The sequence below is a fragment of the Stegostoma tigrinum genome, chromosome 1 (genome assembly GCF_030684315.1).
Source record: "Stegostoma tigrinum isolate sSteTig4 chromosome 1, sSteTig4.hap1, whole genome shotgun sequence".
Classification (NCBI taxonomy): domain Eukaryota; kingdom Metazoa; phylum Chordata; class Chondrichthyes; order Orectolobiformes; family Stegostomatidae; genus Stegostoma; species Stegostoma tigrinum.
In genome coordinates, this window is record NC_081354.1 from 29,901,316 (window position 1) to 29,926,570 (window position 25,255).

At 40.1% G+C, this 25,255-nt stretch overlaps 1 protein-coding gene across 2 annotated transcripts in view; it reads right to left on the reverse strand.

Annotated features, from left to right (window-relative positions):
• plk4 (polo-like kinase 4 (Drosophila)) overlaps positions 1-25,255 on the reverse strand; it is a 59,811-nt gene that overhangs the window by 25,450 nt on the left and 9,106 nt on the right. The window contains exons 2-7 of one of the 2 annotated variants that reach the window (XM_048531631.2): positions 18,924-19,019; positions 17,433-17,528; positions 17,238-17,352; positions 14,011-15,046; positions 13,068-13,171; positions 11,507-11,901 (exon numbers count right to left, since the gene is read on the reverse strand). In XM_048531631.2, the coding sequence (XP_048387588.1) occupies positions 11,507-11,901; positions 13,068-13,171; positions 14,011-15,046; positions 17,238-17,352; positions 17,433-17,528; positions 18,924-19,019 (1,842 nt within the window). Of the gene's footprint in view, positions 1-11,506; positions 11,902-13,067; positions 13,172-14,010; positions 15,047-17,237; positions 17,353-17,432; positions 17,529-18,923; positions 19,020-25,255 lie in introns of those variants that run through there. The other variant, XM_048531640.2, reaches the window with a different exon arrangement.

Here is a 25,255-nt window from a genome sequence, read left to right on the forward strand (position 1 = left end):
ACAGGTAGACAGGGTGGTGAAGATAGGCAAAAACATTCGAGAGATGTTAGGAAGTCTTTTTACATATAAAAAGAATAGAAGAGATTTGGAACTATGTTCCACATATGGCATTTGATGCAGGATCAGTTGTTCATTTTATAGGAGATAAAATACCTTTGCTTAACCAAAATTGGAGAAGGGTCAAAAGGCAGACAAGCCTCAGATCAGCCTCACTGAATGGTGGAATAGGGGGCTCAAGGGGCTGAATGGGCTGTTCCCATTCTTGTTCCTATGTTCCTAAATATGGATATTGACCCAGGTGCAAAATATTGCCTTACCTCGCAACAATAAGTTGTTAATTGAGAAAACTGAACACAAAAATCTACATTGAAACTAATTGCAGCACTTTTAGGAGGTAACAGTTCATCCAAAAGATGTTAAACAAAGACCCCTCTAGCCTTCTGAATGCAAGAGATTTCGTAGCACTATTTAAGCAAGGGACAGCTCTGAGAATCTTGGCCAAATAATTATACCTTAACCAACATAAATAAAATGGGTTGATGTGGTCATTATCAAATCACCATTTACAGGACCTTTGTATGGGCAAGTGTGACAGCCAAAATTGCAAAACTAACTAAAAACTTAGAAGTACTTCAACTGCAAGTTGTTTTTTGACATCTTAACTGTGGTATTTTCCCCTTTTTCAAATCCACTCATAGCTGTTAGATAATGTTCCCGTACATTAGGCCAATACCTAAATCATTACTGATTAATTTTAGCTTAGACTGTCATTTTGCCAGGATTAAATGACAGGTAGCAGCAAACTCATACCTCTACTTCTCTCACAGATGGCTGTAGGTCTTTATTCCACTGTTCAATTCTCAGGACTTCTCCCAAAATTCACTTGTGGGACATGTGTCACTTGTTAGCATTTATTGCCTGTCTCGAGTGCCCTTGAGGTGGTCTATGAAAATAGCTACCTGTAGTAGGTAGACCCACAATGACTTTAGGGAGGGAATTCGAAGATTTTGTTCCAGCAACATGGAAGTAATGGCGGTATATTTCCAGGTCAGGATAACGAAAAGGCTTGGACAGAACTTGTATGTGAGCACCACCATCTACATCTGCTGCTCTTGTCCTTCTGAATGGAAATAGTCATGGGCTTGGAAGGTGCTGAACAAGGATCTCCAGTGCATTTCACTAGTTTGTACTAACTACAAGATGCACTTCATCGGTCAAGTGAGAGTGGTGGAAGAAGGGATGCTTGTGGATGTGGTGTTAATCAAGTAGCTGCTTTGTCCTGGATGGTGTTAAGCTCAAGTGTTATTACCGCTGTTCACGCCTAAGCAAGTGGGGCATATGCCACCACATGCCTGACTTGTGCCCTTGTAGATAGAGGACAAGCTTGGGGGAGTCAGGTGGTGAGTTACTTGCTTAAGTATTCCAAAATTCTCACCTGCTCTTGTTGAGAATGCACTTAAACGGCCACTCCAGTTGAGTTTCTGGTCAATGGTAACCCCAGGATGTTGATAGTGGGACAGTCAGTGATGGCAATATCATTGAAGGTCAAGGGGCAGTGTTTAGATTGTCTCTTGTTGCAGATCATCATTGCCTGACATTTGTGATGCAAATGTTACTTGCCACTTATCAACACAAGACCAGATACTATACAAAACTTGTTGCATTTGAATACAGAGTGCTTCAGTATCAGAGGAGTTGTGAATGGTGAACATTGGCAAACCTCCCCACTTCTGACCTTATGGTGGATGGGAGGTCATTGATGAAACAGCTGAGGATGGTTGGGCCTCAGACCTTACCCTGAGGAACAACAACATAATTTCTGGAGCTGAAATGACTGATCTCTAATAACCACAATCATCTTCCTATGCACCAGGTATGACCCCAAGCAGCGTTCAACTCTCCACCCCCAATATGCATTAATTCCAGTTTTGCCTTGATGCCAAGGTCTGTCAGTCTCATCCCACCTCTAGAATTCAGCACTTTTGTCTGTGTTTGAGGCAAGGCAGTAGTTAGATTAGGAGCAGAGAGGTCTTAGCAGTACCCAAACTGGGCAACACTAAAACAGGTTATTGCTAAGCAGTTGCTGCCAGATAGTACTGTTGATGACACCTTCCATCACTTTACTGATGATGATTTGAGAGTAGACTTAATCAGATAGTAATTAGCCAGATTGGCTTTTTCCTGCTTAGTGCACAGGACATGCTGGGCAATTTTTCACATTGTCAGTTAGATTCCAGTATTGTAGCTACACCAGAACTGCTTGGCTTGGGTGGGACAAGCTCAGGAGCACAAGTCTTCAGTACTATTACTGAAATAGTGTCAGGGCACATAACCTTAGCAGTATTCAGTGCCTCTGAAGATTTCTTGATATTATATGGAGTGAATCAAAAAGGCTGAAGGCTGACATCTATCATATTGGGGACTACAGGAGGAGGCAAAGGTAGACCATCTAAGCACTTCTAGCTGAGAATTCTTATTTTTTGATGTGCTGAGCTCTGTCATTGGAGGATGATGTTGTTTTTGGAGCTGCCTCCTGCAGTGAGTTTATTTACTTGTCCACTACAATTTGTGACTGGACGTAGAAGGACTGCAGAGCTTATGCCTAGTGTTATTTCAGGTACGCCCTCAGCACTGTTCATTGAGCTAGGGTTGATCCACCTGGTTTGATGGTAACAGTCGAGTGGGGCATATGCTGGGCCATGACATTGCAGATTATGCTGGAGAATTCTGCTGTTGATGGGCCACAATACCTTATGGATGCCCAGGCTGGAGTTGCTGGATCTGTTCAAAGTCCACCCCATTTAACAGTGATCAGTGTCGCACAATATGATTGATGGTATTCTCAATGTGAAAAGACCATGCAGTGGTCACTTATTATTACTATCATAGACAGATGCAGATTGGTGAGGATGAGATCAGGTAGCTTTTTCCCCTCCTCTTCGCTCCTTCACCACCTGCCACAGACCCAGTCCAGCATCTATGTCCTTTAGGTTCCAGACAGCCCAATTAGTAATGCGGCTGCTGAGCCACTCTTGTTAGTGGGTTGGGACAATTTAAGCCTCAAAACAGAGTCAGAGTTACAGCAAGAAAATATTCAATCAGGAAAAATTGCTGTAGACTACTCACATTAGTTTCAAGTCCTCAATTTTTAGTTCTATCCAGAGACTCTGCACTTTTTGTTTTAATCATCAATGCCAGGGGATTTAGGTTGTGTGTGTTTAGATCTAGAAGGGAATAGCTGATCTGTCTGGTAGGGACTTCATTAAAAATAATACAGCACATTATTTGACTTGTTCATCTTTACAGATCTCCAGGACACTAAAAAGATAGATAAGTTCCAAGTTTTAAAACCTGTCTGTAGTAGTCATTAAACAGCATTCCCTTGGTCTTAAGAACTAGCTATTTGGATGCAGAACTGGCTTAAAAATGTAGAAGATACAGTGGTAGTGAAGGGTTGCTTTTCACACTGGAAGCCTATGACCAGTGGTGTGCCCAGGGGTCAGTGCTGGATCCATTACTTTGTTACTTACATAATTGGTTTGGATGTGAACACAATTAGTATGATTAGTAAATTCACAGATGATGCCAAAATTGGAGGTATAGCAGACAGTGAAGGTGGTTAACTCAATACAACAGGATCTTGGTCAGATGGGCCAATGGGCTGACGAGCTGCAGATGGAGTTTAATTTAGATAAATGTGAGGTGCTGCATTTTGGAAAGGCAATCAGGCAGGACCTACACACTTAAATGGTAAAATCCTAGGGAGTGTTGCCGAACAAAGACACCTTGGAGTGCAGGTTCATAGTTCCTTCAAAGTAGAGTCACAGGTAGACGGGGTAGTGGAGGTGGTGTTTGGTAATGTGTGCCTTTTATTGATCAGTGCATTGAGTATGGGAGTTGGGAGGTCATGTTACATCTATACAGGATATTGGTTAGGCCACTATTGGAATACTGGAATTCTCGTCTCCCTGCTATCGGAAGGATGTCGTGAAATTTGAAAAGGATGCAGAAAATTTTGACAAGGATGATGCCAGAGTTTGAGCTGTAGGCAAGAGGCTGAATAGACTAGGGCTATTTTCCCTGGGGGTTTATGAAATCATGAGGGGCAAGGATAAGGTAAATAGCCAAGGTGAGGGAGTCTAAAACTAGAGAGCTTAGGTTTGAGGTGAGGAGGCAAGATATAAATGGGGCCAAAGGGGCAAGATTTTCACACAGTGGGTGGTGCGTGTATGGCATGAGCTACCAGAAGTAGTGGAGGAGGCTGGTACGACTAAAAAGGCATCTGGTTAGGTAAATGACTAGGAAGGGTGAGAGCGCGCGCGAGAGAGAGCACATGCTTTACATAACAGCAAGCTGACAAGCTGTTCCAAAAACTCTGCAGCCCACCTTCTTCTAAACCAAAAGCTAAGTCAATGCCTGCACTGAAGCGCTATTTCACATTTTCCATCTTCTGGTAAAAAAAGAAACCACTCACGATGGTGAAGTAATTAAAGAAGAAATGACTGCCTCATTATTAGGAGACTTCAGAGTAAAGAAATAATAAAATCGGCAATCCAGTAAAAAGTCAGTGTTTTCTTAGTAGCAAGACAAGTGGAACCTTTGCCCAAAAACATCCTTCAGGAACTACAATAGGACATGAATGACTGTGAAAGCTTCTCATTGCAATTCGAAGAATCAACATAACACAGCCCAGCTGCATGTTTTTGTATACATGAATTTTAAAAACATAACAGCTAAAGGAGGATCTGGTCACACTTTTGCCCCAAAGAACGAGGGATGATGATATCTAAAAACTGAAAAAGCATATGCCAAAGGAGAAACTCACCAATCATATAGGGATACAGAAGTCTACTGGAGGAGATCAGGAAGGCGGAAAGGGGACACGAGATAGCTTTGGCTGAGAAGATTAGGATGAATCCAAAGAGATTCTTTAAGTTTATTAAAGGATGAAGAATAACTAGAGAGAGGATAAGATCCCTCAAGGACCAAAGTGGACAAATGTTTGGAACCACAGGAGATGGGGGAGGTCCTCAATGAATATTTGTCCTCTGTTTACTGTGGAGAAAGACAAGATGACTTGGGAACTATAGGAAGTGAGGGGCAATATCTTGGAGGAAGTCCTTATCACAGTAGAGGTGGCATTGGAAATACTACAATGTATGAAGGTGGACAATCTCATGGTACTGATCAGATATATCCAAGAACCCTGCGAGAGGCTACAGAAGAGATTGTGGGGGCCCTGGCTGTTATATTTGCATCGTCGGCCACAGGTGAGGTCCCAGAAGTCTGGAGTATAACAAACATTGCAGCCCTCCTTGAATAAGGGCACAAAGAAAAACCTGGAAGTTATAGATCAGTAAGCTTGACATCTGTGCTAACTAAGTTAATTGAGAAGATTCCAAGGGACAAGATATACATGCATTTGGAAAGACAGGGTTTGATTTGGAGTAGTCAGCATGGCTTCATGCATGGGAGATCATGCCTCACAAATTTGCTGCAGTTCTTTGATGAAGTGACCAGCAAGGTTGATGAGGGCAGGGTGTAGACATAATCTATATGGATTTCAATAAGTCCTTTGATAAGGTTCCATGTAGGAGGCTGTTCTCGAAGATTAGGTCACATGGAATCCAGGGTGTTTTGGCAAATTGGATATACATTGGCTTGATGGTAGGAAGCAGAGTGCATCAGTGGAAGGATGTTCATTTGACTAGAGGCCTGTGACTAGCGTTGTGCCTCAGGGGCCAACGCTGGGTCCATTGCTTTTTGTTATCTATATTAATGATTGGATGAGAATTTACAAAACATGATTAGTAACTTTGTGGATGACACTAAAATAGGCAATGTTATGGACAGTGAGGAAGGTTCAGAGATTGCAGCAGAATCTCCATCAGCTGTGAAAAAGTGAGCAGAAAAATGGCAAGTGGAATTTAACATACATAAGTGAGGTGTTGCACTTCGGAAAGTCAAATTAAGATAGGAGTTTCATGGTGAATGGTAGGGCCTTAAAAAGGAGTGTAGTAGAAGAGATGGACTCTGAAAGTGAGTCACAGGTAAATAGGGCAGTGAAGGCAGCTTTTGGCACACTGGCCTTCAGTCAGGGCATTGAATAAAGAATAAAAACTGCAGATGCTGTGAATCAAGAAGAAAAACAGAAGTTGCTAGAAGCTCAGTTGGTTTGGCAGCGTCTGTGAAGAAGAAAAGTCAGAGTTAACATTTTGGGTCCTTCTGAAGAAGGGTCACCAGACCAGAAATGTTAACTCTGACTTTTTCCCTTCACAGATGCTGCCAAACTTGCTGAGCTTCCAGCAACATTGAATATAAAAGTTGGGAAGTTATGTTGCAGTTGTATAGGACGTTGGTGAAGCTGCACTTGGAGTATGGTGTTCAGTTTTCTTCACCTTGCTATAGGAAGGACGTTAAACTGGGAAAAAAGTGCAGAAGAAATTTACAAGAATGTTGTCAGGACTCAAGGGACTGAGTTATAGGGAGACATTGGACAAGCTGGGACATTTTTTCTTTACAGCAGAGAAGACTGTTTTACATAATTGTATATAATCATGGAGAGGGTGGATAGGGTGAATGCACTCAGTCTTTATCCCTGGGTTGGGGAAATCAAGGACTACAGGGCATCAGTTTAAGGTAAGAGCAAAAAGAAAGAATGTGGGAGCTGGGGTCAACTTTTCTAAAAAACAAAAGGATAGTATGCATACGGAATGAGCCGCCAGTGTAAGCAGTTGAGGCAGGTACATTAATATTTACAAGGCATTTGGATGAATTCAGGGACAGGAGAGGTTAAAGGATATGGGCCAAGTGCAGAGAAATTGGGTTAGTGTGGATGGACATTTTCAGTGAGCATGAACCCGTTTGGGACAAAGGGCCTGTCTCTGCAATAGGACTCTGACTCTGAATCAAGAAACCAGTTTCCATCACAACTTATTGTGCACCTGCCAGACTTGGCACAAATGAGGGTTTTGTTGAACTTTGCAGAAATTACCCTGGCATCCTCCCCTTTTTTATTGCATGCCACTGTATAGTCAACCAGCAAACACTAGCAAGTTCAGGCATTTTTTTTAAGAATTAAAGGAAGAACCCTTCGACACCATTTAAATCCTTTTTCAATAAATTTAGAGCTGCCTACAGTGAACTAATCTTCCATGCAGGCATGAGGTGGTTAAGTTGAGGGAAGGTCCTACCCAGATGTTTAGATCCAATACCGGAAACCACCACTTTAAAAAACCAAAAGGATCAAAGAATGAAGTGTGCAGAGTGGTCAGACAATGTATGGTTGCACGACTTTGCAGAGAACTTCAAAACTGAACAAGCCATGCTGTACACTGTATGTATAGGACAGAGGAATAGCATATATTAACAGTGTTGTGAATTCAAATTGGAACTGGGTCTATGGCCCTCCCAACGAAAACAAAATGCATGACACTGGCTCTGGAGACAATACTAGGAATAAAGAAGAAAATCAGAATCAAATAAACAATGGTCCCAGTCTGAAAACATCTGTGCACACTTGAGGCTAGCAGAGGAATTTAACAGATGATTTTAGGAATAAGCTGCAATGGAACAAATCACCATGTTTGACTGAAATCCATTCGATTAAGTAGACATTGGTGAGTTAACTGCCAAATTCCATAATATTTGATTTACAAAGTTATCTACCTGATACAGAGATAATTACAATGCAAAATGATATGGAGTTGAAAGTCAGATCAATGAAGGTGACTTTTTGGTATTTGTAAATAGAAAAATACCCACTATCATCCTGTGCTTTTGAGATGAAGGTTTACGTTGACTTTCCATACCTCTGATGCAGCATTCACCCAAATGAAAAATGACCAAGTTGAAGTTCCATACCTACCTCTCAGATACCTATCTGATGCACTCTACACAACTAGCAACCTCAAACTGCAACCCAAACTTCAAGGCAATGACAGATAATAATGCAGTCACAAGAATAGTTGAGTGGAGGACAAAATTAATGCATACTTGGTTGTAGGTTTATAAGCAATTTAAAATAAACTTGCTCGTTTTATATTTCCTTCAGGTTACGTCGGATTTACACTTAAGTGACTGTGCTTAAAAAGAAGTTGGAGACCACTGCCTTAACTCTATCAAGATGTTAGTGATCGATTCTTCTCCTCTGGTGTGAGGAGTACTAAAAGGTACCGCACGAGGGCTTTTTCCAATGGGCACCTCACAAAGGACTTTGAGATTATAGTTTCTGCTATGCATTTTCAATTACTTTGATTTTATGTTTGGTAAATTGCTTCGTTTATTCTATTTTGTATTGATTTATCAATAAACTTCTTATATTGAAAAAACCCTACAACATAGCATGCCTAGTTTTAATGAGATGATCTCTTGTTGAAATATGAGCCATCAAGCCAGGTTTCAGTCTGGAATCTGACTTGTCTGATATTATCAACTGGGGTCATAAAAATCTAGCATATCAAGCAGTGTTCAAACAATCCCTCCTTCCCATTACATAACAAAATTGCCACAGATATTATTCAGCTGGAAATTGAAACATGACGTGTGTGGATTTTCTCTTCAAAAAAAGTTAAGCCATCTGGATCTAAATTTAAAAAAGTCACTGGAAACAAAAAAAGAAGAGGCTTCAATATCCTCAATGACCATTTGGGAACACAAATACAGATGAAAATGTTACTACAGACTGCATTATGTAATCAAAAAAAAGGTTAGCGTGAAAGAAAAGATAGCCATGGGAATTAAAAAGTAACCCTCAAGAGGACCTTTTGGTTGGGGGCGGGGGGGGGTGGAGAGAAGAGGAGAAAGCGCGATGCCAGCTAAAGAAAATGATTTTGCATTCCATAAATCATCCACCCAAAATTGCTTTAGTGTGTAATGTTTCTTCAGGCATGCAAGGATCTGTTTTGGGGCCACTGCTGTTTGTCATTTTTATGACCTGGATGAGGGTGTAGAAGGATGGGTTACTAAGTTTGGGGATGACACTAAAGTCGGTGGAGTTGTAGATAGTGTGGAAGAATGTTGCAGGTTACAGACAGACACAGGTAAGCTGCAGAGCTGGGCTGAGAGGCGGCAAATGGAGTTTAATGCGGAAAAAAGAGAGAGGTGATTCACTTAGGAAGGAGTAACAGGAGTACAGAGTACGGGATAATGGTGAGATTCTTGGTAGTGTGGACGAGCAGAGGGATCTTGGTGTCCACGTGCATAAGATTCCTGAAAGTTGCCACTCAGGTTGATAGGGTTGTTAAGAAGACACACAAGGTGGTAGGTTTTATTAGTAGAGGGATTGAGCTTTGGAGCCATGAGGTCATGTTGCAGCTGTACAAAAATCTGGTGCAGCCGCACTTGGAATCGTGCGTACAGTCCTGGCTGCCGCATTTTTGGATGGACATGCAAGTGTTGGAAAGGGTGTAGAGGAGATTTACCAGGATGTTGCCTGGTATGGAGGAAAGGTCTTACAAGGAAAGGGTGGCAGACTTGAGGCTGTTTTCATTTGAGAAAAAGCAGTTAAGAGGTGAATTAATAAAGGCATACAAAATGATCAGAGGATTATATAGGGTGGACAGTGAGAGCCTTTTTCCCTCTCGGATGGTGATGTCTAGCACAAGGGACGCAGGTTTACATTGAGGGGTGATAAATATAGGACAGACGTCAGAGGTAGATTCTTTACTCCGTAGTAAGGGTGTGGAATGCCCTGACTGCAACAGAAGTAGACTTGAGGGCATTTAAATGGTCATTGGTTAAACATATGGATGATAATGGAATAGAGTAGGTTAGATGGACTTCAGATTGGTTTCACAGGTTTGCACAGCATCAAGGGCCGAAGGGTCTGTACTGCGCTGTAATGTCCTATGTTCTATGCAAGTCCTGGATCTCACATACCTCAGCTGGTGGCTTCTGAAGCTGCCTGCAAGGGACAGAGCAAGTTCTACACCTCATTGCCCTGACCTCATTATCTTCCCTCTATCTTCATGAAGTATTGACAACACCACCTGGTGAAACACAAGGTTCTCTTCCAGGCATATACTTATTGCTATTCCTTCATTGTTGTTGCATCAAATCCGTGGAATACCTTAGTTAATGCCACTTCTGTTGCACCTTCACTACATTGACTCAAGCTATACAAGTTGATTGCCAACATCTTCCCTAGGGATAGGCACAAATGCTTGCAGAGCCAGTGATGTCATAACCCCAAAGTAAATTCAAAACAGCAAAGACAGAGACCCTCCATTCTACAAATAATGCTCACATAACTCAAATATTCCAATCTATGGCTATAGGTAGGTCTTGAAATTTACAATTACTGAAGGCAGGAAGATGATTAGTCCTTTACACAATGAAGTGAGGGAGAATACTAGTGTACCATTGGGAATTACAAGCCCAAAGTCATTCTTCACTTCTATAAAATGACAAGGAAGTAAAGAATAAAAAACGCCCACCTAAGCTCATGGTCATTTAAATTTCTTGGATGAAGCCATGGGATTTCTGCTACTAGCTGTAAGTTAATTTTCTAGCTCACTTAATTTTACTTAAAACACCTGACCACAATCTTCCTGCCTATATCCTCACCCAGCCTGGGCTACTCAGAATTGTAACCAATCTTCCAGGTATCTGGTCATTTATACACATGCAGAGGTCAAAAGAATGATCAATATGCAAAAAAGTACATTAGCAGCTTGTTAAATCCTGAAACAGTAACCAAATTCTTAAACTAGGTTCAACAACTGCCACAAGTTTATTTAATCTGCAACGGAATAAAAAGTTAAAGTCAGGTGATGTTCTTATACCATCACCACTCTGGTGGTTTCTCCCGTTTACTGGCCGCAAATTCACATTATCCTTTCTTCCTGAAGTCTGGAGTGCACTTCAAAGTGCAATTATTTTTCCAATAGATTTTCAGCTGAAACTACTTTCTTCAGTGATCAAGTATCTCACATCACATGTGTCGTTTCCTTTTATTTTAAAACTGCCTACATCACAAATCAGCTCAGCAAGCTAGGTGCTGCATTAATTGTCACAAATTGGAAAAACTGCCTTAGGCAGGCAGTCACTCAGATGCAATGAAAACGGCCACTTCCATGAATATCTTTAATTAGAAGTGCTCCTACAGCCCAACATCTAACTCAATGAAAACATAACCCAATGGTATAGTGATAGAATCTTTGTGGCCAGCACAGGATGTTCAGGTTACTGTATGAATGTGCCTTCAATTACACCAAAATACAAGTTTCCAATATTTAGTTCTGAAAGGAGCCCTTTTTTTTTTATAAAAAAGGCAGCCAAAATGGAATGCTTGACTAGTATTACAACCAAAGATCAATCCAGGTTTCACCAGCCCGGCTCAGGGATGCAGGGACCAATTAGTCTTTAAGAAGAATTAACAATGCAGAGAGTTCCTAATTTCTTATACACTATTAATTTTTTAGTTATCAAAAAAAAAAGTGTCCTGACATTTTTGCTTTAAAAACTCATACATTTATTGATAAGAATCTGAAGCTGCAATTCTTACCACTGCATTTTTGGTTTTCTGACGGATCGGTTTAAGTCTGTGGGCCCTCAGTGGTGACACCAACTCTTGCAACATCCTTGAACGATTCTCAGAAGGTTGTCTTTGTTGGATGAAGCTGTGCGGTTTTAAAACTTGACAACAGTTGTATGAAACGTCTGCTTGTCCATTACCTCCTTTGGCGCAATGTGGTAGAAGAACCTCATCACACTTCCGAATTCCCATCTGTGTTTTGAACCAGCTCTCTTGATAAAAAGTATCACTTTTCACTTGGTTGCTAGGATCTTTTCCCCATGCTCTAGCTGACACTACTTCTTTCATAATGTGTTGTTTTCTTCCACAATAGAAATTTTCACTAGTGCTGCTGGCACTAACATCCACGACAGTTTTGAATGGAACTAGGAGATAAAATGATCGTATATCAAAGAATAAAACTTGGCAAAAACCTGCCTAAATACTGTCCAAATTTTACCAACATTACCAGAGGATCTCTTGGGGATGCTCTTCAGAACATTTGGACACCTCTACAGGAACAGAAAAGTTATGTTCAGGGAGATGGTGATGCTCAAAAATCTAGTGCAGTGCCAAGTGGGTATACGACGAGAAGGCCCAACTTGTATGTCATTTTATGGGAGGCGGCTATAAAGCAGCCATTTTATCCTTAGTCAGGGGAAGCTGCAAGGGTCCCTTGGGTCCAAATACTGAACTGGACCAGACATACAAATATGGGGGCTAAAAGAATAGATCAACAGCTGGTAATATTGTGGCCAGTATCTGATCTCTTAACACTCATCTTCAAAAGAAAGAATGCAATGGTTATACTCTCCACTTGCCTGGATGAGATAGCCGCAAATCCCACAAAAACAAAAAAAAACTCAACACTATCTGCAACATATCGGCTTGCTTAACTGGCATCACATTCACTAATCTAAACATTCACATGGAACGCTTTGCCTGCAACGGTAGTAGGTCCGCCAACTTTAGGTACATTTAAGTCGTCATTGAGTAAGCATACGGGCATACATGGAATAGTGTAGGTTAGACGGGCTCGAGATCAGTATGACAGGTCAGCACAACATCGAGGGCCAAAGGGCCTGTACAGTAATGTTCTATCCTTCTGATTCAATACACTGGCAGTATGTACCTGCAAGGTTCACTTCAGCAACTTATCAAGACTCATTCAATAGAACCACCGAAAGAGGACAATGGCAGCAGATGCATATTACTGTTTTGTCTTCCAAGTCTCACACCATCATGGCTTAGAACGATGTCACCATGCCTTCCGTCTAGTAGGATTAAACTGCTTGAAGTCCCACCCAACAACACTGGATGGGCGACAGTGAGTCAAGAAGGCAGCTCACCACCATCTTTAAAAGACAAAGACTACAAAACGCAGCTTCACTAGTAGCACAAATATGGTCAGCATTGGAATACGTTGGTAAAACCTTAGCTAGTCAACTTATCTTAAAGATGGCTGGCACAAATATGGTACAAAAATATGTTAAAATGAAAATACACACCATTGTTTTAACATTTTTGAAATGTCTAACATTTTGTTGCATACCATTACATGCCTGACCATCTTCACACCAGCGATGTGCCATGCCAATCTGAGACAACTGCTCTAAGAATGGCCCATCAGACACAGGCTCATGAGCAACTTTTGGTCTGTAAATAAAATTAGGAAAACAAACACATTAAGATGATGCTGGCTTTTAATTAACTAAAGGTTTAAGTGCAAAAGTTGAAAGAAAGCCATTTTTAATTTCAAAGATAATTTTTTGTAGAAACAAATATGCAGTGGAAAGGCAGGAGATCAGCACTCAGACTGCTGATAGCACTGTTGCAGATATGACAGATCAGATCCCTTCTGCATTTAACAATTCAGAGAATAGAGTGATCAATTGTGTGATCTTAATTTCATGATAAATGGTAGTTTTTGAATGAATGTATCAAAAAGCCAATACATTATTTTGCCACAGATTGAAACAAGACAATGTGCTTGCAACAGCCTCTTGACAAACTACTATCTAAAGAAAGAAAATTATGAGACAGAGCTAATTCTGCCCAAGGTTTTGTCTGCGGCTCTCAGTCTTTTATTTACTCAGGAACTCTGTTATAACATGATTCACTGCAACTATAATCTTCCCACTGTCTTACTTCATTGCTGCTGTCTTTCACAGTTGCCTAGAGCCTAGGCTTGATCCCATCAGTGCCAGTATTAAATTGCATACATGTCCCAAGAGTTTCTAACACTTATTTTCAAATAAATGAAGCACGTACTTTAATTAACTGAATAATAAAATCATTTAAATTTTGTTTCCCTGCCTAAAAAAAGTGGGCAGCTGCGTTCTTAATAGCTGCCTTAAGATTTGCACATATTACAAAAATAATTTGCTATCAATTCTATTCAAGCTTTCACCATCTGGTATCCTACAGCACCTACAGAATTAGTTAACAGTAGGGGGACGTACTATTTTTCAGAAATACGAAATACTTGTACTTACTTCGCTGTCTGCTTGACAGGTGGAGATGTGGCAGGTTTCTCATGTGAGCCACCAATACCTGAACTGTCTTTACTGAGTTGCTGATGACCTAGATAACCATCTTCATGTGCGTTTGCAGGATTGTACATTCCAGGTCTGCCAGAAATTGTCAGAGCATCAGCAGAGTGACATCGCTCCAAAGTACTACTGGACTTTTCTGTATTCTGGCTTTGAGAGGTACCAGATCTATCAGTGGAGTGTGCTCTACGAAGCCACCGAGAGTGAGGTCGTTCTTCCTCTGCAATTTGTATAATTCTTCCTCTATTAGAGCTGATAATTTCAGAGTTTTGTATACTTCTGTCACTAAAGACTGCACTGCCTTCCATGGAGGAGTTAAGTCTGTTGTGAGAGGTAATGACTGCCATTTTGTTAGGAAGAAACTGTCCTATAACTTTAGTCTTTAGATGCAAGCGTCCCATTGTACTAGCGCCAGAAGATCCTGTTCCTATAGTATATCCTGTTGAAATCGTGGCATGCCCACTATCCATTGAATCCTCCACAGTTTCTGAACTTTTACTTCTGGATGAAGAGCATTTTAACATGAATGAATGATCTAATACACTAGAAAGAGTGATACGGTCTTCTGGATTTTTTCGAAGCAGCTGGTAAATGAGATCTTGAGCCTCACCGGAGATAAACGTTGGCATTTTATAATCTGCCAGCATCACCTTATTAAGTGTATTTTTAACTGTGTCAGTATCAAATGGCGGCTTTCCTACCAGAAAGGTGTAAAACATGCAACCAAGAGACCAGACATCAGATTCAAGGCCATGAGCACTGTGGGTTGCAATCTCTGGTGCAATGTAATTGGGGGTGCCACACATGGTAAAATGTTTTTCATGTGGCATTTTCAGTTGTGTTGCCAATCCAAAGTCAGCAATCTTTATGTTCATATCACTCGTAAGAAGAAGGTTGGAAAGAGTGAGGTCCCGATGCAGTATACCATGAGAGTGAAGGTAGAGCATTCCAGTAATAATATGATGCATGAAGTGTCGAGCTGTTTTAAAAATGTACAGAATTATGTCAGTTTATACAGAAAGTGCACTTCAAGTTACTTTTATCTTGTCCCTTCATCACTGGTTTGCTCCATCCTCAACTCCACTTGCCTGCCTTCCCTCTGTAACTTTTGGTAATTAAAAAAAAAAATCTATTTCAGCCTTGAATATCTCAAAACAGCCTTCACACCCTTTTGCAGTAAAGATTTCATTGATTCACTCCCCCAGGAAAAGCATCCATCCTAATCTGTTTTAATTGAGCACCCCATTATTCTGAGATCACGCACTCTGGTCCCAACTCTCTCACAAAGGGAAACAATCTTTCCAGCTTTACCCTGTAGGTTCCCCCAAGAGTCTTGCATATTTCAGTAAGTCGTTTCTCATTCTTCTAAACTTGATCAAGTACTAACCCAATCTACATAACCTCTCACAAGAATAGTCCTTCCACACCAAGGATCAGCTCAGTGAACTTTTGGACCGGCTTCAATGCTGGTCTGCAGGTCGTTATAAAGAACGGGACCAAAACTGCTCATTCCAATTTTTTTTTTAAAAACAGCATTCCAACTGTAGTCAGACTGGTGCCTCATACAGTTTTAAAGAGATACTTGTTAGTGTGTTCTACTGTGAAGACTGATGCAAAGTATTTATTGATCTCCTTTTCTACTTCCAGGTTCTTTAACTGTATTTAGAAACTTGTACTATGGCTGGCTTTCTCACATTTTGATGCAGCACCTTATCAAAGGCCTTTAGAAATCAGAGTATATCATAACTAAAGATTCCCCTTTATCAATCTTGTTATTCCTCAAGACAGATGCTCATCTCTGGGAATGTACAACTCCAGATGGTTCAGCAACAGACTGTCAGGAAGAAGAATGCAATTTGTGGCCAGGGATCAATAGACACAGGCTTTGGTCTTCCCAATATTTAGAAGAAATACTTACTCACCCATGATTGTATAATATCCAAGCAGTATATCAGAGACACAGATTTCAAAAGAGGTGGTGCTGATACAGTTGGGTGTAATAAATAGCAAACTTGGTTTAAACTGGCAACAATTATATGCTTGAAATATTGGAAGTTTACTGCATTATCGAGGTCTTGCGGTGTCCAAATAGTCAGTTGAGGGTACAATTGAGAAGGTTCTTTGCTGTTAAGTTTTATTTAAGGAAAGTTGTATTACTGTTAAAGTGACTTGTGCTGTAAATAAAGCATAAAAGTGATGTTTATATCCCCTGCATTACATTTCTATTACTAGGTGTGTCTTTACACTGATTATGAGGACCTGATGATGTACTGGAATATTTGATCAACTGGCACACTCTTGGTCCCATAGGTGCCAGTTAATAAAATGTTTGTTTTGACAATGTGTTTTCAGATAATTCTACCTCCTTGGCAGCACTAGATGGAAAACAGAATGGAACCAAGAACAGATCATTGGTCGAAGTAAAATAAATCAACGTGGGAGTGAGAAGAGAAACTGATGCTTATGATTTGTTGGCTAAAAATTGGTAGATATGAAGAGTTAGGGAAGGGCAGTTCCACAAACTGAATGAGGGAGGAGAATACTGAAGATGTTGGGGGAGGGTGGTGGTTGTTTACCGCAGTAAGGGAGTATGTAAATTTGAAAGTTTGGTAAATACGCTCTGTGCTGTAGTGGGCAGAAAACCAGTTAGAATGAATCACATGGAATTAGAGGAACAATGGGCAGGATTTGGGAAGTGAGAACATATTCAGGTCTTTGAAAAAGAAAGTGAGATTGTAAACTACTTCCCCACCGCCCCCCCAAAAAAAAATTGGGGTTATGAGAACAGGTGATAGTGGCAAATTTGAAATACAGGGGACAGTGGCTGAAGAGAGGGAACCTTTAACAATATCAGTTAAAACAAGGTCAGAAAGGAAAATGTTTGATGCTCAACTTAGTAGGCATTGCCTTTTGGGAACAAAAACTCTATCTTTGTAACAAAATAAAGTCTGAGCTCCTTGCATTTAATTATTGGAATGAGCATGGAGAAGGCACAGGAAGAAATTTTAAAAAGATAATTTATGGGTGAGAAGTGAAAGCCAAAAGAGATTTGCATTCATGTTTATTTTTAAATATGGGAAATTCAAACAGTGGATCATTCCCATTACTATCTTAAATGGAGATTTTCATGTAACATATATCCCTCTTAAATGTTTCCAGATGGTTGTTACCTTCGTCTTCAGAAAACGTAGCTTTCCTGTTCTTTAGATACCTACTCATCTCTCCATTGTGACACATCTCCAAGACTAAATAGACATAATTGTCATCTTCAAAATAGTTGTAAAGCTGAAAGAAAACAAAAAACCATTTTCACGTATTTTAACAAATAAACTAGATCTTTCACATCTTAAAAAAATTAGTTTTACCTCCAATATAGAGGGATGCTTTAACTGACAGTGAATCTCCACTTCGTTACGGACTCTCTGTACCATTCCCACTTTGTGCATTGCCTTTTTGTCAATCTGTCAATGGAAAACATCTTTGCATCAAGACATGCAGAAATATTTGATCAATGATGCCCAAGGCCATCAATCCTCAGTAATTATACTTTTAAAGTAACAGCCTTGCAGGGGAAAATAATTAATCGATTACAGATTTAACACAACACAAGAAATCATTATAACCATCTAAAACTTTGTCTATTTCAATGTGACAGAAGTTATATTAACTCCAGGAATATTTCACAACTATTCTCAAGTTTCAGCAGAGTAAATTGTATACTTGGCCTGAAAAAGTGCTAATTCATTCTCATGATGCATAAGATTCACTGCTATCAACTGAAATTTATGTTACTAACATAGTAGGGCATGAAGCTGGAGGAAGGGGGTACATATTGGCACACATTCTCTTGCAAACCCCCTCCAAATCAAGGAGAAATTTACATGCAAAAGCTTCATATATGAAATATTGGCTTCTCATATTCCAAGGCAAATCAGTAAGGATTCACATGATTGGGAGTTTTTTTTAAAAAAAGGCATATCTAATTCACTTTAGGAGTTGGGGGTGGGTACAGGTATTAGCAAAGGCTGAAGACAGCGGCTTCCCATTATTTGACTGGTGAAAGTTATCAAAAGATCCAATCCTAATATCATACAAACAGCTCAGCAACATTTTGACTCTATCCTTAGTCTAGAAACCAAGTAGTGGAGCTGGGCTGTCAGTACCATTTGTATGACAGCTGAACCATGCCTGATATCTCAGAGGGATAGCATGTAAATTGGCAAGACGGGAACAAGTGATGGATTCTTTGGGGATTTAGGTGACAACTGTGTACAGAGGCAAGACAAACTATTGCTAGAAGTGCATTGGCCATAGGGTCATATACATCTAGGTAGAAAGGTGTGGTGGTCGTGGGAAGTGTCAGGGTGGAAAATGGAGAAGGTAAAAGGCAAGTCCTTTCATGTAATTGCAATAAGTTGTTGTGAAGGACATAGCAAACTGATTTGTGAAGAGTAGGCACAGATCTCAGTGAGAAAATCTTTCCTCTCTGAAGGGAGAAAGGAGATTGAGAAATGAGCAGTTTGGAGGATGGACTGCAGGAAGTAATGACAGTTTCAGGCAATGTTGCTCAGGAAAATATAAAAAGTTATGATAGAATCTGTTTTGAGCCTCAGGCTTGAAACTTTTTGTACAAGATTGAAATATATTTTCTTTTAAAAAAAACTTAGCCAAGCATATAATTGTTTCTTGCTGTTCGGAACTGGTTTCAAGTCGGGATATTTATAACACAATCATTTTCAAAGTCAACCTTCATCTCGATGGTTTAAAATAAATACTCAGAATATTTGCTCCGTCGAAAATTTATCATTTATAGATGAAGACGAAATTGGGCAAGTTTAAAAGTCAGTATCAATTACCATTTTTATCGCTACTTCCAGACCAGTACTGACAGATTTTGCTCTGTAAACACATGCAAACGAACCCTTCCCCAACAGCGTTAAAACCTTGAAATCCTGTAAAAGAAACATGAGAAGATAAGGTAAGTAATGATTTTAGCACCACCTTTCCCCTCAACGACCACAGTACACCGATGCAGGTTAAACTATGTGTAACAGTTAGTTTGAACGGCTCCTTAAACACTCCAACCTGCTCACCTCGATTGTATTCTCGCCATCTGTAACTGACATCTTCACATTGCCCAAGACCCCGTATTTGCACTTCAAGTAAATGTAATTCAACACTCGATCAAGCATTTTAAAACAACCAGCAGGAACTTGGACACAATTCGTTTGACTGCATTACCAGCCAGCTGACGATTAACTGGAACCAAAGGCAACCGGAGAGTTACTAAAACGCAAGCCCGGCTTTATTCCCGCGTTACAACCAAGATCAACGGCTTCCTCATCGCCAGGCAACAGTGTTCTGTCTAGCTACGAGTGAAAGATCAACTGTCGTTATATTTACTACGAAATATAAACTGCCACCTTAATTAAAGAAGGTCAGTTATCATGATAGTCGAGGCTCTCATTGGAATTTGAATAGCTTTTTCTTTCATAACTTGATTCTTTTATCACTTTTTAAAAACGGCAAATAAAGTTTTCCTTAAATTGGAACTACTTAGTCTCTTTTCAGCTACTTGCATTAAACTCCACAGTATACACGCAATATGGAGTGGTAAATAAATTCCTTCATTTTAAAACTTTTGAAATAATCGAAGGTTCCCCGAACAGGTTAAACTTTTGATGAATTTTCTTATTGAATGGCCAAATGTATGTGACTATATTTTCCTTATACGCACAGTTCTACTCTAGCAATTTCTAACAATTTCAGAAATATCTTTCAATTTCCTCAACTTACAAAATGCCTCTACAAAGATCACCTGTCAACACCACCTCACCAAGCCGAAAATCTTTAGCTTGGCAACTTTTGTCACAAGGGACCCTAATGACTTCTAGTGCCTTTTTTTTTAAAAAAAGTGCCCTCTCAGGGATCAAATCAAGACGTCTCCTAACCATTGTAGATTAATTTGGTTTTGAATTCATCTTGTTGCTCCCATAATCAATAGAATGTGGTGTGCAAGTAATCTACAGATCAACACCTTTGGAGGTCTTGCTCCTAAAATAAACTCTGCTCTTATGACCTCAAAATTTATTTCCTACATAACTGGCTTCAGCATGGAGCACAAGCGTTGTGATCCCTCTCCACCCTGAAAATTCTGAATCCATTGTGTTATTTTCTGCCCTGGGACTGCATTGAAAAATGCTGCCAGAAGAGTTCAAGTCAGTGGTCACCCAGCATGATCAGAAGCAACAACAAGCAGAGTAGGGATCTTTTTAGTTTTGTATTTTGAGACAGTAATAAATATTTAAGAACAAGGAACAAAGCTGAAGATAGTCAGCTGGAAGAGGACAAAATTTTAATTGAAAACCAAATGGCACAGATGGATTGACAGCATAAAAAGTAGTTAATTCAGTAACTGACCAAATGGAAAAAAAATTTGAGCACAGACTTTATCTACTTTAGCCTTAAAGTGCTATTTTAGCATGTGAAAAAGGTCCCTAATGATTTCAAAGAAAAGTTAAAATAAACAGGGAAAGCTTTTGATTAACAGTGTTTGAATTGAGCTATGCAATACATGATAAAGATGCATAATGTATTACCATTTGCATATTAAAATTGGAGATAGAACTGAAAGTATGCAGCCAATTTGTGATGACATTGTTAAAATACAAGAGGGTCACAATGTCATTTGAAATATAGCAAACTAAAGTTAAAAGTTAATTGCCTGTCAGAATATCTGCAATGTTAAGCAAAAAACGCAGACTAGGAGCACTAGCTGTTTGAATTCAGTTTAGTAGAACTGGTAGGATTTATTAAGTTCTGTGCAGAAGAACAATTTCATCCCAAAAGAACTGCACGTTGTTCTGTTAAAAAGAAAGAAACCTCCAAAATGAGAGTGCTTAGTTTTCAGAATTTCCAAATTGGGAGGGGGGTTGGGAAGTCTTCAAGCTGTGAGTTTGTGTACAAGTTTTGAAGCTGTTAGAGCCCAGGGAAGGTTCGAGACCATAGGAGCAGAAAAGAAACTTATCAATACTAGAAAGTTAGTTAAGTAAGAAGTTAAACAATTAAGATAGGGTTATCACTTCATTGGACTGAGTATCAATAAAGGATAACACTGGGGACGGCTTGAAACAAATTCTTCCTGTTTTTGTTGAAATCTTCCTAATCAGTTACAGCTTTGTTTTTGTGTAAACTCACATTCTTTTATTAAAATTGTGAACATGTTCAGTGACTAAGTTTAACAATTGTAGTTATCGAAGCATAGAACTGTAGAAATGACACAACACAGACGGGGGCCATTCAGTCCATCTTGAACATGCTGACCCAAAAACACCCAGATACCTTTTTTAATCCCATCTTCATAGATACAGCCTATAGCCCTGCAGTTTATAGCATTTGAGGTGCAGATTTAGTATTTTAAAAAGTGTTTAATGGTTTCTGCATCCAGCACAAAATAAGGCAGCAAATTCCAGACATCCATCACCTTCTGCAAGAAAAAAAGTTTTCCTCTAATCCTTCTGCCACTCAGATTCAAGCTAAGTAACCTGGTCTTTGAACTCTCTGCTAGGGAAACCAGGTTCATCCTGTCTATTTCTACCCCCGACAATTTTGTATGCTTCAATCATGTCACCCCTCAGCTTTTTGTTCCAACCCCAACCTTTCCCTAGAGCTACAATTCTACAACCCTGACAACATTCTAGCCGATTGTCTCTGCACTCTCCCCAGAGCAATTATGTCCTTCCTGTAATGTGCTGACTGGAACTGCACACAATACTCCAGTTGTGGTCTCACCAGTTTCATCATTGTATCCCTACTTTTATATTCTATACCTCTACCAATGAAGGTGAGCATTTCATCTGCCTTCTTTACAACCTTATCTACTTGTGCTGCTACTTTTAGGGACAGTTACATGCCAAAATCTACCAACCACTTGGTACATTCCCATTTATTGTGTATTCCCTTTTGACTGTTTGACCTCTCTAAAATACATTACCTCACTTATTGGCTGAGCTCCATTTGCCACTTTCCTGTCTATTCCACCAACCCATCTCCATCATTTGGAGCTTACAGCTATCCTCTACACTAGCTACTACATGGCCAATTTTTGTGTCTTCTGCAAATTTCTCCAACTGCACCACCCAACATGTTCAATTCCAGGTTGTTAATGTATACAAACAAACAAACAGTAGGGTTCCAACACTAAGTCCTGTCGATCAACTCGAAACAGCTTTCCATTCGCATTAACGTGTTTCTTTTTACTAAGCCAACTTTGGATCCAATTTGACACATTACCTTGTATTCATGTGCTTTTACTGTTTTGAACCAGTTCACCACATGGGCTCTTGTCAAACATCTTACTAAAATCCACGTGGACAACATTCACTGCACTACCTCCTTGATCCTCCTGGTCACATCCTTGAAACTCAATCAAAATTTCCATGGCATGACCTGCCACATTGAATATCCCATGCCTGGTTGGGCAACAGTTTATCCAACTAGCAACCTCTCAGGATTGATTTTAACAGTTGGTGCACCAAAATCAGACCGACACGCTGATAATTGTTCAGCATTTCCTTGTACCTTTTTAAACATATGAACCACATTGGTGCTAATCCTCAGAGCACCCATTTCCTCCCTGACCTCCTTCAATATCCTGCGGAACCTCCATCTCGCCGTGGAGACTTATCCACTTAAGGATTCCAATTCTTCTAATACTTCCTCTCTCATTATAATTACTTGGTCAACTATTTCACACTGTTCCTCCTAGATTACTATATCCGTATCATCCCTTACCTTTGTGCATTCAGAGGAAAAAAAATAAGTTCTTCCCATATTCTCTGCATTTTCACACAAAATTCCCATCATCCGATAGGTCCTACATTTTCCTTAATTGTCCTTTTGCCCTTCATTTACTGGTAAAGGAAAACCCAAAAGATGTTTTATCTTGCTTGCAACTACTTTTTTCATGCACCTCTGATTTCCAATCTCAAAAAAAAAAGCACGATCCCTGTAGTTTTTCTACTCCTTCAGGCCGTCTGCAGTAGAGATTTTTGTGACTACCATAAGCTCTTTTTCAGTTTAATCTTAGCCTGTATTTTTTAATTGGCAACCATAGGGGTGTAGATTTGACAACACGATTCTTATTTTGCGGTGACGTTTGCTTCATGCCAAAAGGATCTTGCTTATTATGGCCTCCCACTGGTTTAGCAGTCCTGTCTAGTACAGTTCAACTAAAATCACTTATCAGTTTTGTAAAATTTACCTTTCCCCAGTTGAAAGAAATTTTTTTTACTCCTGATTTATTACTGACCCTTTTACATAATAATACTACATCTAACCAAATTGCAGTCACTATCCCTGATATGGTAACAGACTGTTACTTCACCCACTTGCCCATCTTCATTTCCCAAAATAAATCCAAAGTTGCATGCCTTCTCATTGGGCTTGTCATGCATTGTTTAAAACAAAATTTTGCTAGACATAGTATATGAATTTCTCCCCCTCAATGCCCCTTTTGTTGTTTGAAACCCAGTTGATATTGGGATAAAAGGTTTTGAGAAGATTTGTAGCTCAGGTTGTGGATGAGATTGTAGACTTGCTCGCCAAGCCTGCATGTTTGATTGCACTGGAGGCGCAATAACGATGTTACCTAGCAGGGTGACAAAATGATTGCAATCGAACACACTGGCTCGGCAAGCAAGTCTACAATGTGATATTGGGATAGGTAAAAATCTATTATTGTCCTCTTATTGCTAAGGCAGAAATCTGTCTCTGTACACATTCTTCTACCACTCACGATTTGGTAGTCTGTAGCATACTCCTAGTAGTGACTGTCCCCTTTTATTCTTACACAACTCAAAAAGTCTTCTTTGTTAACCTGTTTATTTTTCCATCCCTTTTCCACTGTAATTGATTTTTTAAACCAGTACTGCTACCCCACCTCCTTTTTGATCACCCACTCTATCCCATCTGCAAACTTGATATCCCAAGAATACTGAGCTGCCATTTTTGCCCCTCTTTTAGCCAGTCTTCAGTTTAGCAACAATGTCATGCTGCCATGTGCTTGTGCCCTTAGTTAATCTGCCTTGTTTGCAATACTCTGCATTTAGTATTAGCAGCTTAACCCCAAACTCCTTTGCAGAAAGCTTTTTGATCCTTTGGTTAGTGATGTGGTCGGTGACTCTGACAATGTCCTACCTCCCATTTCCTGATCTGAACCTGATCCATCTAAGCCTATACTTTGGTTCTCATTCGTGTCATATTACTTTGAAACCTCAACAATGGAAGTAGCAAATGCCCCTCTCAGGATCTGTCCCTGCTGCACCCAGGTGCAATCGTTCAGGCTTGCAGACATCCTACCGTCCCCACAAAATGGCTCCAATGCCTCAAGAATTTAAATCCCTCTTTGGTACACTATTTCTCCAGCCATTCATCTGATCTATCCTCTTATTCCTGCTCTTGCTAGTACATGGCACTGGGAGTAATCCTGAGGTTACTGCATTTGAGGTCTTGCATTTTGTTTTATCTCCTGACTTCAGATATTCAGTTGTTTTCGGGTCCTCATCCTTTTGTTTACCTACGTTACCCTGATCACTGGCTGCCCACCGTCCCATTCCATAATGTCCTGCAGCAGCTTGGTGACATCCTTGACCCCAGCACTAAGGAGGGTTGGATTCATATGTACAACCACAGAAGCACCTGCCTGTACCACTTAATATTGAATTCCCTATGACTATAGTCCCGTTGCTTGTTTTCCTCGCCTTCTGTGCAGAGCTACCTATGGTGCAATGAACTTGGTTGATGCTACCTTTTACCCCTTTGAAAGGCTATCTCCTACAACAGTATCCACAGTGATATCATTTGACAGGAGGATGACCACAGCAAACTCCTACAGATCCTACCTGGCCTTTTACTTTGTCTCATGGTCAGTCACTCCCTTTCTACCTGTGTAATCCTCATCTGTGAGACCAGCTCACTAAATGTGCTATCCACGACATACTCAGCATCACAGATGCTCCAGTGAGTTAACCTGTACCTCCAGCTCTGAAAAGTGGTTAGCCAGTTGCTACAGATGGACACACTTCTTGCACATGTAGTTGTCAGCGATACTGAAAGTGCCCCTTACGTCCACATTGTGCAAGAGGTACATACAAGTCTGCAGTCTCCTGTCATCATTTCTCTCTAGATT